At 40.5% G+C, this 13235-nt stretch overlaps 1 protein-coding gene across 3 annotated transcripts in view; it reads right to left on the minus strand.

Moving 5' to 3' along the window:
• Window positions 1-335: 335 nt before the first annotated feature.
• The window catches only part of LBHD2 (LBH domain containing 2), a 41836-nt gene continuing 28936 nt past the window's right edge, over window positions 336-13235 (minus strand). For 2 of the 3 annotated variants that reach the window (XM_069950529.1, XM_069950531.1), the window contains exons 2-4: window positions 11471-11558; window positions 10968-11148; window positions 336-414 (exon numbers count right to left, since the gene is read on the minus strand). In XM_069950529.1, coding sequence (XP_069806630.1) covers window positions 353-414; window positions 10968-11148; window positions 11471-11557 — 330 coding nt within the window. In that variant the 5' untranslated portion in view covers window position 11558 and the 3' untranslated portion in view covers window positions 336-352. Of the gene's footprint in view, window positions 415-10967; window positions 11149-11470; window positions 11559-11779; window positions 11842-13235 lie in introns of those variants that run through there. The other variant, XM_069950528.1, reaches the window with a different exon arrangement.

The raw sequence follows: 13235 nt of genomic DNA on the forward strand, positions 1-13235 counted from the left end.
AGGATTTAGTCAGGATTTGCTAAGCCCCCTGCTCCCGGCGGGGGTTATACTGCGCCTCGCTATCGTTCGAGGCCTTTTCAGCTGAGATTTGTACATGTTGGAATCTTCTGCTTTGTGATTCAGCTCGACAGAAAGTCCAATCCTAAAGCTGGAGGGGGGGGGGACTACGCGGAATAATCGGTGCCGAGCCATCCCGGCGATTTCCTGGAAAAATCAGTGTCGTCCCAGCGCTAACTACTCCACTGATACTAATGGGTCTCTGTTCTATTCCTGCCTATTCTCACAATGATGAGAACTTAAAAAAAAACAGAGAGAGAGCGAGAAAGAGAGAGAGAGACGATCTTTAAGGCTTTTAATTTGCGCTGTTCCCCCCCGCTCTGCATCCGGCGTAATGTTCCTCATCACGTGCGGCACCTGCAAGAAACACACGAGAACATTATTCCTTCCTGTACTTTGCCTTCCGGTTCTTATTGCTACGGAGTACAGCGCCACTGCTGTCCTCAGTTTGTATGTGGTACTGCAGCTCAGTTCCATTGACGTTAATGGAGTAGAGTTGTAATACCAAACACAATCTGAGGGCAGGGGTGGCGCTGTTTTCATGGGAAAAAAAATCTCTGTTTTTCTAATCCTGGATAACCCATTTAACATCAGTGGTAGATGGTAGACGGTAGATCAAAATAATTTCAACACCTGCAGCGGCTGCGTTCAGCCTAGAGAGTATTCTATGGATTGGATACCACTCAACCAAAACATCAGCTGTGAGAAAGTATTACAGAGGCGCCCTATGAGTAGCAGCAGCCAATGGGCACATGATTTTGCCCACCAGATATCACCAGGGCACAGCACATATAACCACGGCACACCACATAGCACCAGGGCTCACCACATATACCCAGGCACACCACATAGCACCACGGCACACCACATAGCAGCAGGGCTCACCACATATACCCAAGCACACCACATAGCACCAGGGCTCACCACATAGCACTGGGGCTCACCAGATATTATCAGGGCATACCGCATAGCACCAGGGCTTACAAGATATCACTAGGGCACAATGCATATCATCAGGGCATACTACATATCACTAGAGCCCATCAGATACCTCCAGGGCCCACCGGATATCACCAGGGCACACCACATATCACCAGGGCACACCACATATCACCAGGGCACACCACAAATCATTAGAACCCACCAGATATCAGCAGGCACAACACATATCACCAGGGCACACCAGGTATCACCAGGACACCCCACTAATCACCAAGGCCCACCACTAGTGGTGTACCTACTATAGAGGCAGACCATGCCACTGCTAAGGGGTCCATGCACTAAGTCGGGCCACAGGCCCTTTAACTTTGAGCGTTCGTGATGAATGATCAAAGTTAAATGCTGCAATGCCATTGGCTTCCTGCCCTTCTATTCTCTCTTGTGGCTGGAGGCAGCATTGCACCTCCAGCCACAAGAGCCGACCACCACCCCTCACCAGGGCCGTATTTACCACTAGGCACCCGTGGTCCGGTGCCTAGGGCAGCACCTTGCAGGGGGGCAGCACCAGGGGGACAGAAAAAACTAATTTTTTTGTTTTTATTTTTTTAGTTTCCCTCCTCCCGTTCAGACTTGCCAGTAAATCTGGTGTCTTTTCCAGGGGGGTGGGGGGTATGGTGGTTTTGGTCAGGTCTGGTATCGCCAATAGGTGCGTGTAGATGGGGCATCTTCAGGTTTAGTGCCTAGGGCAGCAGCAGCTGTTAATACAGCCCTGCCCCTCACCCTAAGCACATACTCACCTTTCCTGACACAGTTCCCTGGTGTTTATTCGAGGGTCAGGTCAGATGAGTAAGGGGGGGGGTTCATGGCGTACAAGATTCATGGGGCCCCGTTCAGTTTTTTTGCTATGGAGTCCCATGAATCCAAGCTAGGCCCCTGCCCACCTCTTTTCACTAGGGCCTACTAATATCACTAGGTCAGACCACATGTCACTTACTCTCTAGTCATCTCCCCTCAGCTCCCCTGCTCCAGGCCGTTCAGCTGGTAATCCGGCTGCAATGAAGAAAGTCCACCGCTCCATATAACGTCTTACCTTTATTTTCTCATCCTTAAAATGACAAAGTAGTAGTACAAAGTCATGGCTAAGGGACTTTGTCCTGAAACACGTCGGAATGTTTTTATCTACTTTGTATGATTTTAAGGATGAGAAAATAAATATAAGAAGTTATGTGGAGCTGTGAACTTTCTTCGTTGCATGCAATTTTAGAGCCTTCTAGTGATTTGACTTACAAGACATCTCCCACAATGCAATGCAGCAGAGTTCAGAACAGGGCACTATAGAGTGGTTTGTCTCTATGGCCCACATGTCAAGGCCAGCTCTGCTCCTCCTATACCAGGGGTAGGGAACCTTGGCTCTCTAGCTGTTGCAAAACTACAACTCCCATCAGGCCTGGACAGCCAAAGCTTTAGCTTTGGCTGTCCAGGCCTGATGGGAGTTGTAGTTTTGCAACAGCTGGAGAGCCAAGGTTCCCTACTCTGTCCTATAGCGACACCCCTGGCTCTCAGCATAATGGGTGATCCATCCCTTTAAACCCTCCCTGCTTCATCATGCTTTCAAGTGTAGAAGCCAAAGCTGTAGAAACATGTGTTTTTCGACATATTTTTGGAGCAATGATGATTCAGCTCTACTTACACAAAGCTTCCCCCCTCCTCCCCCTCACCGCACATCCAAGGTTTAATCTTTGCAAATAATGAACATGCAAATCGTGTTTTCTCTTCTCTTTCCGCAGATCGCAAAAACCTATGTAAATACAGATCGATGGCTTCCCAGAGCCCAGGTACAGACCCAGTCCCATAGGTCGCCTGCATAGCGGTAGATACAGCCGTCTCCAACCTGGGGCTCTTCAGCTGTTGTGAAACTACAAGTCCCAGCATGCATCAGCTGAAGAACCATATACTGGAGCAGAATGCTCTAAAGCTTAGGCTGTCCAGGCATGATGGGAAGTTTTGTAACGGGGTCGTGAGTTTGACCTCCCGCTTTACTACTATGTCTAGGTCTCTTGTGCTTCTACTGTACAGCAGTCTGGGGTTTTTGGCTAGATTTGGACCATATAGCAAACCACTATAGGACTCTCTTCACATATACAGAGTTAACCACCCCCTCTCTTCTCCCTCATCCCCCTCCCCCCAGGAAGTTGTATTTTATGAGAAAAAATTTTTTGCACTGACACTGCATTGGCTTCCAGTTTCATGTAATTAAAGCTTAAAGGGGTATTCCTGCCTTGAGCATTAATGGCATATACCTATGATACCCCACCCGTATATATCTAACATATGCATTTATTACCTTTGTGAAGAACAGTGGTCCCCCAACAAGGAACTTTCTAATATACTTTGTGCTTACTGTCAATAAATAGGCACACAACACTCATAGGTATATTTGTAAACTGAAAATCCTGGGTCTTAAAGGGGTAGTTCACCAATTTTTTCTTTCAAAATCAACTGGTGCCAGACATTTGTAATTTACTTCTATTACAAAATCTCAAGTCTTCCAGTACTTATCAACTTCTGTATGCCCTGCGGGAAGTAGTGTATTCTTTCCAGTCTGACACAGTGCTCTCTGCTGCCCCCTCTGTCCATGTCAGGAACTGTCCAGAGCAAAAGAAAACCTCTCCTGTTCTGGACAGTTCCTGATATGGACAGAGATGGCAGCAGAGAGCACTGTGTCAGACTGGAAAGAATACACCACTTCCTGCAGGACATACAGCAGCTGGAAGTACTGGAATACTTGAGATTTTTTTTTTTTTTTTTTACTAGAAATAAATTACAAACCTCGTGCACTTTTCGGGACAAGTTGATTTGAAAAAAAAAAGGTAAACTACCCCCTTTAATGCAAAACACCATTGGGGATATTTATCCAGGGCGTTGCTCCTACCCCACGTTCACATACAGTTGTGCTCAAAAGTTGACATTCTCCAGCAGAATGTTTGCCTTTTTTGGCCTTTTTTCAGAGAATATGAATGATAACACATTTTTTTTCCATTCATGGTTAGTGGTCTGGTGAAATTATTTATTGTCAAACTAAAAAAAAAAAAAAAAAATATCCAAATGACTGTGATCAATAGTTTACATACCCCAGTTCTTAATACTGTGTATTGCCCAACATCAATGACAGCTTGAAGTTGTGGATGAGTTGTGGATTTATTTTCTTTGGGTTTTTTTTTTTTGTTACAGCTGTTCTACTGTACAGTTCCTGTAAATTTCTGGGCTTTCTTGCATGAACTGCATGCTGGAGATCTCTGCAGAGCGGCTCAATGATATTGAGGTCAGGAGACTTGAGCTGGCCACTCCAGAACCTTCACTTTGTTGTGATCAGCAGTGATTAAATTGTGGTTAACAATAGGCTTTGTAAAAACCAAACCACAGTCAGGTAGACCAACAAAAATTTCAGCCACAACTGCCAGGAAAATTGTTTGGGATGCAAAGAAAAAAACCCAAACAACATCAGCTAAAATACAGGACTCTCTGAAAACTAGCGGTGTGGCTGTTTCAAGATGCACAATAAGGAGGCACTTGAAGAAAAATGGGCTGCATGGTCGAGTCATCAGAGGAAAGCCAGATGCCACAAAGTATCTCGCCTACAATACGCCAAACAGCACAGAGACAAGCCTCAAAACTTCTGGAACAAGGTCATTTGGAGGGAAGAGACTAAAATGGAACTTTTTGGCCACAACCATAAACATTACATCTGGAGAGGGGTCAACAAGGCCTATGATGAAAGGAACACCATTCCTACTGTAAAGCACGGAGGGGGATAGCTGATGTTTTGGGGATGTGTGAGCTACGAAGGCACAAAAACTTGGTCAAAGTTGAAGGAAAGATGAATGCAGCCAGTTATCAGCAAATACTGGAGGCAAATTTGCACTCATCAGCCCGGAAGCTGCGCATGGGACGTACTTGGACATTTTAGCATGAAAATGATCCAAAGCAAAAGGCCAAGTAAACCTGATATTAGCTACAGCAGAACAAAGTGAAGGTTCTGGAGTGGCCATCTCAGTCACTTGACCTCAATATCTGGGGAGATCCCAAGCACGAAGTTCATGCAAGACAGCCCAGGGATTTACAGGAACTGGAGGCTTTTTGCCAAGAAGAATGGGCAGCTTTACCATCTGAGAAAATAAAGAGCCTCATCCACAACTACCACAAAAGACTTCAAGCTGTCACTGATGTTAGAGGGGGCAATTCACGGTATTACGAACTGGGTATGTAAACTTTTGATCAGGGTCATTTGGATGTTTTTGGTTGTCATTCTGATTTAAATAGAGAAAACACAGAAGTATGACAATAAATGGCTGAGTGGGAAAAAGTTTTTGTGTTATCATTTATATTCTCTGAAAAAAGGGAAAAGAAAGCAAAAATCTGCCTGGGTATGTAAACTTTTGAGCACAACTGTAGATACTAAAGTCCTGACTGCTCATATAACCTCAATTTAATTCACATAATATATTTTTAAGGTGGAATTTTTTTTTATTCCTGATCACTATTCTTACATAATAATGAAATTAGACACAATTTCCTTTAGGCTCGTTCTTTAAAAATACATTTTATCCGCTTTAGAGAGGAACGAGAATCAGAGTCCTAAATCACAGATCATCCCATTAGCCGCACAGTCGGAGATCTGTGAATATTTGAACAGGAGACTAAATGGAAGTTGTAAACGCAGGCAAATCGCTCGGTACACACATAGAGCGATATGCAAACAATATATGGCGGCATCGACTGGCGGCTGCATATGCAGTACCGGACAGGAGACTGAGGACAATGCACTGGCATCAGCACCACTTTAAACATATAATACACAAAGTACCAGACAGGAGACTGAGGACAATGCATGGGTGTCAGTGCCGCCCTAAATCTATAATACACATACAGTACAAGACAGGAGACTAAGGACAATCCACTGGCATCAGTGCCGCCTTAAAGGGGTATTCTGCTTAAACATTACTTTTGATAAGTTGCTGCCCATGGTGAGACTAACAATTCCTTACATACTTATTATCTATTCAGTCTCCTTCCCCCAGTTCTGAGCTGCTGCTTTCTGCTGAAGACGCAAAAATCTGTATGTGAGCTTTTCTCTCCATCTCTCCCCCCCCCCCCCCCTCTTTTCTGAGATGGCTAATGTAAACAAGTCCCTATCTGCAACTTTGTAGCTTCTTTGTAATGCTGGGAGGGTTGAAGCGGTTATCCAGCATTAAAAAAATATGGCAACTTTCTTCCAGAGACAGCACGACTTTAGTTGAACTTACCGTGATTATCCCTCCTGGCATTACAAAGCTGCCACAAAGTTGCAGTTAGGGACTTGTAATAGATTGAATGAGAAATAGTTGTGCACCATGGGGGGGGGGCTTACAGGGGCTGCATAGCAGCAGAGGGGGCACTAACATCTCCTGTCACCCTTTTGAAAGGTTACTGTAACAAAACCAGGCAGGTGTATAACCATGTTTTTAAATGACAGGTACGCTTTAAATATTATGGTAGGTACATGAGATATTATAAATGGATATGATACGATGCCAAGGATATGACATATGAAATCTTTAAATGGGATTTGACTATGATATATTATAACAGGGATGTGACATGTGACAAATAAGAGACCTTTTGCTGAAATTTGACATATTACACCATGGATATGAGATATTATATAAGAAGATGGGATGTGACAGGGATCTGATTTATTACTCTGTGCATGAGAATATGCCGTATTACACCAAGGATAGGAGATAGATAGAGAGATAGATAGATAGAGAGATAGATAGAGAGATAGGAGATAGATAGATAGATAAATAGATAGATAGATAGATAGGAGATAGATAGATAGATAGATAGATAGAGAGATAGGAGATAGATAGAGAGATAGATAGATAGAGAGATAGATAGAGAGATAGGAGATAGATAGATAGATAGATAGATAGATAGATAGATAGATAGATAGATAGGAGATAGATAGATAGATAGATAGATAGATAGATAGATAGATAGATAGGAGATAGATAGATAGATAGATAGATAGATAGATAGGAGATAGATAGATAGATAGATAGATAGGAGATAGGAGATAGATAGATAGATAGATAGATAGATAGATAGGAGATAGGAGATAGATAGATAGATAGATAGGGGATAGATAGATAGATAGATAGATAGATAGATAGATAGGAGATAGATAGATAGATAGATAGATAGATAGATAGGAGATAGGAGATAGATAGATAGATAGATAGATAGATAGATAGATAGATAGATAGATAGATAGATAGGAGATAGATAGATAGATAGATAGATAGATAGATAGATAGGAGATAGATAGATAGGAGATAGATAGGAGATAGATAGATAGATAGATAGATGACATATTACACCAGGGATATGATATGAGCATATGGGATACGACATATTACTCTGGGAATATAATACAAGAATATGGAATATGACATACATATTACTCTGGTGATATATATATATATATATATATATATATATATATATAAATATGACATATTACATTACTCTGGGGATATATATATATATATATATATATATATATATATATATATATATATATATATCATATTACTTAGGGGATATGATACAAGAATATGGGATATGACAGGGATATAACATTATGCAGGGATAAAACTATGGCATATTACATTAGGCATATAATAAAAGAATATAGGGTATGAGGGGGATATGACATATTACTCTGGGGATATGAATAAGATACATCACAAACAGGAATGTGACATACAGGGTAAGCAGATATTCTGCAGGGATTTGGTATATTACACCAGGCATATAAGATATGTATATTACAATGTAATGTTATAAAACAGACATTACATACTCTGCGGGTATAGGAGATACAAGATACAAGGTATTCTGCAGGGATACAAGATATTATGCACAAGTATGACATGTTATAATACAGACATTACATATTCTACAGGTATATGTGATTTGACACATTATATTACATTATTATAGAGATCTGAAAGTGACATATTATGGAGGAGATATGAGAAATTATACAAGAATATGATATATTATGGAAGACATATGAGATATTATACAAGAATATGATATATTATGGAAGAGATATGAGATATTATACAAGAATATGATATATTATGGCAGCGATATGAGATATTATACAAGAATATGATATATTATGGAAGAGATATGAGATATTATACAAGAATATGATATATTATGGCAGCGATATGAGATATTATACAAGAATATGATATATTATGGAAGAGATATGAGATATTATACAAGAATATGATATATTATGGCAGCGATATGAGATATTATACAAGAATATGATACAGTATATTATACTAGGGACATGACATATGCTTGGCATATGAGATACTATAAAAGAATATTATATATTATACCAGGGATATGAGATATTTTACAAGGATATGTGATATTATACAAGAATATGGGATATTATAACATATGAGATATGCACAAATATCAGTAATGTGATTTATGCCATGGACATTTAAATTTATTTTAAAAGAATTTTAATGTGACTTAATATAAGATAGCATACAAGAATATAACATGTTATAATAGGGATACGACATATACAAGAGATTTGAGATATTCCGCAGGAATATGTCATATTACACCAGGGATGTAAAATCTTCAAGGATATGGGATATTATAACAAAGATATACTGTATTATACAGGGATATGACACACTGTACCACAAAGGATAAATGTATGTATATGTATACCACTGAGATAGTATAAAAGGAATATGACATGATCCCTGAGATCGCACCCAGTATAAGATATAAGTTTTTACATCTGACATGTTGTAATAAGGATATATATATATATATATATATACCAAATATATATATATATATATATATATATAATGTGTGTATATATATATATATATATATATATATAGGATATTCAAATAAATCGGCATGGATATCAGATCACTCTAGTTATATGAACCATAATAGCACAGATGCACAGCAAAGAAAGGGTTCCACCAAGCACTGAACTGCTAAGATGAGAGGGAAGTCTTAATTTACCTTTCAAACACAGAATGGGTCCCCTAGATGAGGCAGACAGCCTTACAGATTGCAGCTACACAGCCAAGGCTCTCTTTCTCTACTGCACATAGCACATGCTAAGCACCATCAACCTTTTCCTGTGTTCTGTCTTGATTTGTCGGTTGCTGGAGATGGAATGAACCCAACAACAGGCAGTAAATTGTAGAATTTCTAGGAAGTTAGAGACCTAATGGCTGAGACTTTAAGGGGTAAGGAATCATTTTTGGTAAATAAAGTGATTTTAAAAAGTTACAGATCACATAGAGGGAAGTGTTTAAAATGATAGTGACCATTCAGTCTCATAGCTCTAAAATCACATCAAGGGACCATAGAAGGTACAAAGAATATACTGCAGTAGATGAATAGATACAATACGCTAATGTAGTGTGCAGCCAAATATAGGTATTCCGTCCCCTCCTGCCCAAATCCGGCATTAAGCGGCCCCTTTTAGACGGTGTGATGTGTAAGAGGTTAACTGTGGTGATAGAGCAGGAGATCTTGTGAAGATTAAAGCGACCAGGCAAAAAGAAAGATTCGCAGAAAGACCACTGATTATAGGATTTAGCGATTTCACAAAATGTGGGATTGCTGCAAAACACAGTCTGTCTTCTTGGCCTGAAAAAAGAGGTCAAGAGGGGATTTTAAGATATATTAAATAGGAGAGATTTCGCTGTTAACCGGAGAGCTAGCCCGTGGCGAGAACGCAGCGCTCGAGGTGCAGCGTACTGCTGTATACTGGGTGACAGCGCAGCAATTATACGCCGGCCAAATAGATACAATTACAGCGAGATCTAAAAACAGGCAATCTCCATAGAAATGTCAATACTCTAAGCGGCATAGGATTGCTCTATATAAAGAAATGGACTTCAGAGCCACATTCACAGTTCTGCACGCTTCAGTGCCTGCACAGAGATAGTTCACTGTTGGTACAGTAGGTCTGGCGAAAAGCTTGCTGTTTGTAGTAACAACAGCAGAATAGTGAGTGCAGCTCTGGAGTATAATACAGGATGTAACTCAGGATCAGTACAGGATAAGTAATGTAATGTATGTACACAGTGACCCCACCAGCAGAATAGTGAGTGCAGCTCTGAGGTATAATACAGGATTTAACTTAGGATCTGTACAGGATAAGTAATGTATGTACACAGTGACCCCACCAGCAGAATAGGGAGTGCAGCTCTGGAGTATAATACAGGATGTAACTCAGGATTAGTACAGGGTCAGTAATGTAATGTATGTACACAGTGACCCCTCCAACAGAATAGTGAGTGCAGCTCTGGAGTATAATACAGGGTGTAACTCAGAATCAGTACAGGATCAGTAACGTAATGTATGTATACAGTGACCCCACCAGCAGAATAGTGAGTGCAGCTCTGGAGTATAATACAGGATGTAACTCAGGATCAGTACAGGATCAGTAATGTAATGTATGTACACAGTGACCCCACCAGCAGAATAGTGAGTGCAGCTCTGGTGTATAATACAGGATGTAACTCAGGATCAGTACAGGATAAGTAATGTAATGTATGTACACAGTGACCTCAACAGCAGAATAGTGAGTTCAGCTCTGGTGTATAATACAGGATGTAACTCAGGATCAGTACAGGATAAGTAATGTAATGTATGTATACAGTGACCCCACCAGCAGAATAGTGAGTGCAGCTCTGGGGTATAATACCGGATGTAACAGATAGCAACCAGACACAGTCTGTTCTGAGAAACACAGCTGAGTTGTAATTCAGCTTTTTAATTAGATATCTACTGGTGAGACGAGAGGCAGGTAAGACACCACTATGCCCGTCTTACTTTCAGCCGACACCCGTTCTTACCTTCAACATCTGAGCGTCCTTGGCATGACTTTGCTTCTCGCTTGTCATCTGTGGGCGAGATGTCCTCTGGAGGCCAGCGGAGTTCTCCACTCTCTACATCACCGGATTCTGTGGGCTCCACTACTATGGATGGTAACCTCTTTGTAAGCTTAGGGTGCTTGTCATGGGAGTCTGGAAATATCTAGAATAAAGGAATGATACCTTAATCTTTCTGGTCCCCATTGACTTTCTCTTATACTCCCCCCGCCCCATCAGCTGGGATACACACCTGCTATAGAGGTATCCCAAGTGACTAGTATGGGGTTCTTGAAGATGAAGGGGCCAGCTCAAGGTTTGGCCCAATGAACCTAAGATGGTTAACTACTTTATGGCCTAGAACAAGTGAGGGCCAGAAGACACCAAATCCTTCATGGACTATACGATGTCATTGACCATTTTTATAGACGGGGCCCCCCTTTAACTACATCTACTAAGAGCCCAGATGATAGGAGCACTGACCATACCTGAACAGCATGTCCTTCAGCCCCAGATGGTGCACTAAGCGTAAACTCTTCCATCCCAGGTTCACACGTATTCATCACTTCCGTCATTCTACAAAGAGTCAGAACAATAAGAGGGTTATTAAAGTAATAAGAGAGTCAGAAAATGTGCTGCCTGCGCTGACGGCTGACACCCTGAGACATCGCAGACCGCTGACCCAACACCTATCCCGCCCCTGTCATTCTCCTCAACTGCAAAATGACTCCTAATGTTTCCAGATGAGATTTTACAGGAATGTTTCCAGTTAATCCGAGGTCGAAAGATTTATTTACCGAAGGTTTAGCTTCATTTGCTCAGTCAGATTTTGCCCTGATTTCATGGTCCCGTCACCCAGGGCGTCCCTCAGAACTGACAGGAGCGTCTTACCGGGCACAGAGATCTTCTAACATATAGGAAAATCTCTGCATGACAATCCCCAGCCCACAAAGCAGTAACTAAGGGAGTTTATATATATATATATATATATATATATATATATATATCCTAGTCCAGAGTTATCACTACAATATAACTGCTCCACATTTCAGCCGATATGGTGAGTGCGTTTCACTTTCTCTATTGCTGCAAGTTATAACTACTATAATACTGCTCCTATATACAAGAATATAACTACTATAATACTGCTCCTATGTACAAGAATATAACTACTATAATACTGCTCCTATATACAAGAATATAACTACTATAATACTGCTCCCTATATACAAGACTATAACTACTATAATACTGCTCCTATATACAGGAATATAACTACTATAATACTGCTCCCTATATACAAGAATATAACTACTATAATACTGCTCCTATATACAGGAATATAACTACTATAATACTGCTCCTATATACAAGAATATAACTACTATAATACTGCTCCTATATACAGGAATATAACTACTATAATACTGCTCCTATATACAGGAATATATACTATAATACTGCTCCTATATACAGGAATATTACTACTATAATATTGCTCCTATATACAAGAATATAACTACTATAATACTGCTCCTATATACAAGAATATAACTACTATAATACTGCTCCTATATACAAGAATATAACTACTATAATACTGCTCCTATATAGAAGAATATAACTACTATAATACTGTCCTCCTATATACAAGAATATACCTACTATAATACTGCTCCTATATACAGGAATATAACTACTATACTACTGCCCCCGTGTATAAGAATATGATCCTAAACAGACAGACATTTGCAGGCACTGTATAACAGGATTAGTGGGGCTGTTCCCCTTTAAGGTACAGCTTCTGTATAATGTACATTTCTCCAGATTATTTTAGAATGTATATAGGTCAGAGCAGAGGATTCGGCTCTGGTGCAGTCAGATGCCGGGCGCAGTGGCACTATATTATTTTTCTCTCATCTAATGACTAATTTAGAACGCGTCGCAGCCAATTAGATCTTATTTACTTCTCATTTACTAAACCTTTAGCGAAAACATCGGCTCATCTGCTGGTTGGCGCAGCAGATGTATAGCTGACACGAGCTCCGCCGCAGACGTCCCGCTGTCAGTTCCAACATCACAAGATCCTTGACTGCAGCTTATATTGGCAAATTGAAACTGAAAAGTAATATAGAGAGATATATAGCAATATAAATATTATTACACAGGGGTCTGCAGTAGTGAATCTATAACTCCCAGCAGACCCTTACGTCATGTACACTGGAGTCCGTCAGTCGCCCTTTTCTCTCAAGA

Source organism: Dendropsophus ebraccatus, chromosome 13, assembly GCF_027789765.1.
Source record: "Dendropsophus ebraccatus isolate aDenEbr1 chromosome 13, aDenEbr1.pat, whole genome shotgun sequence".
Lineage (NCBI taxonomy): Eukaryota > Metazoa > Chordata > Amphibia > Anura > Hylidae > Dendropsophus > Dendropsophus ebraccatus.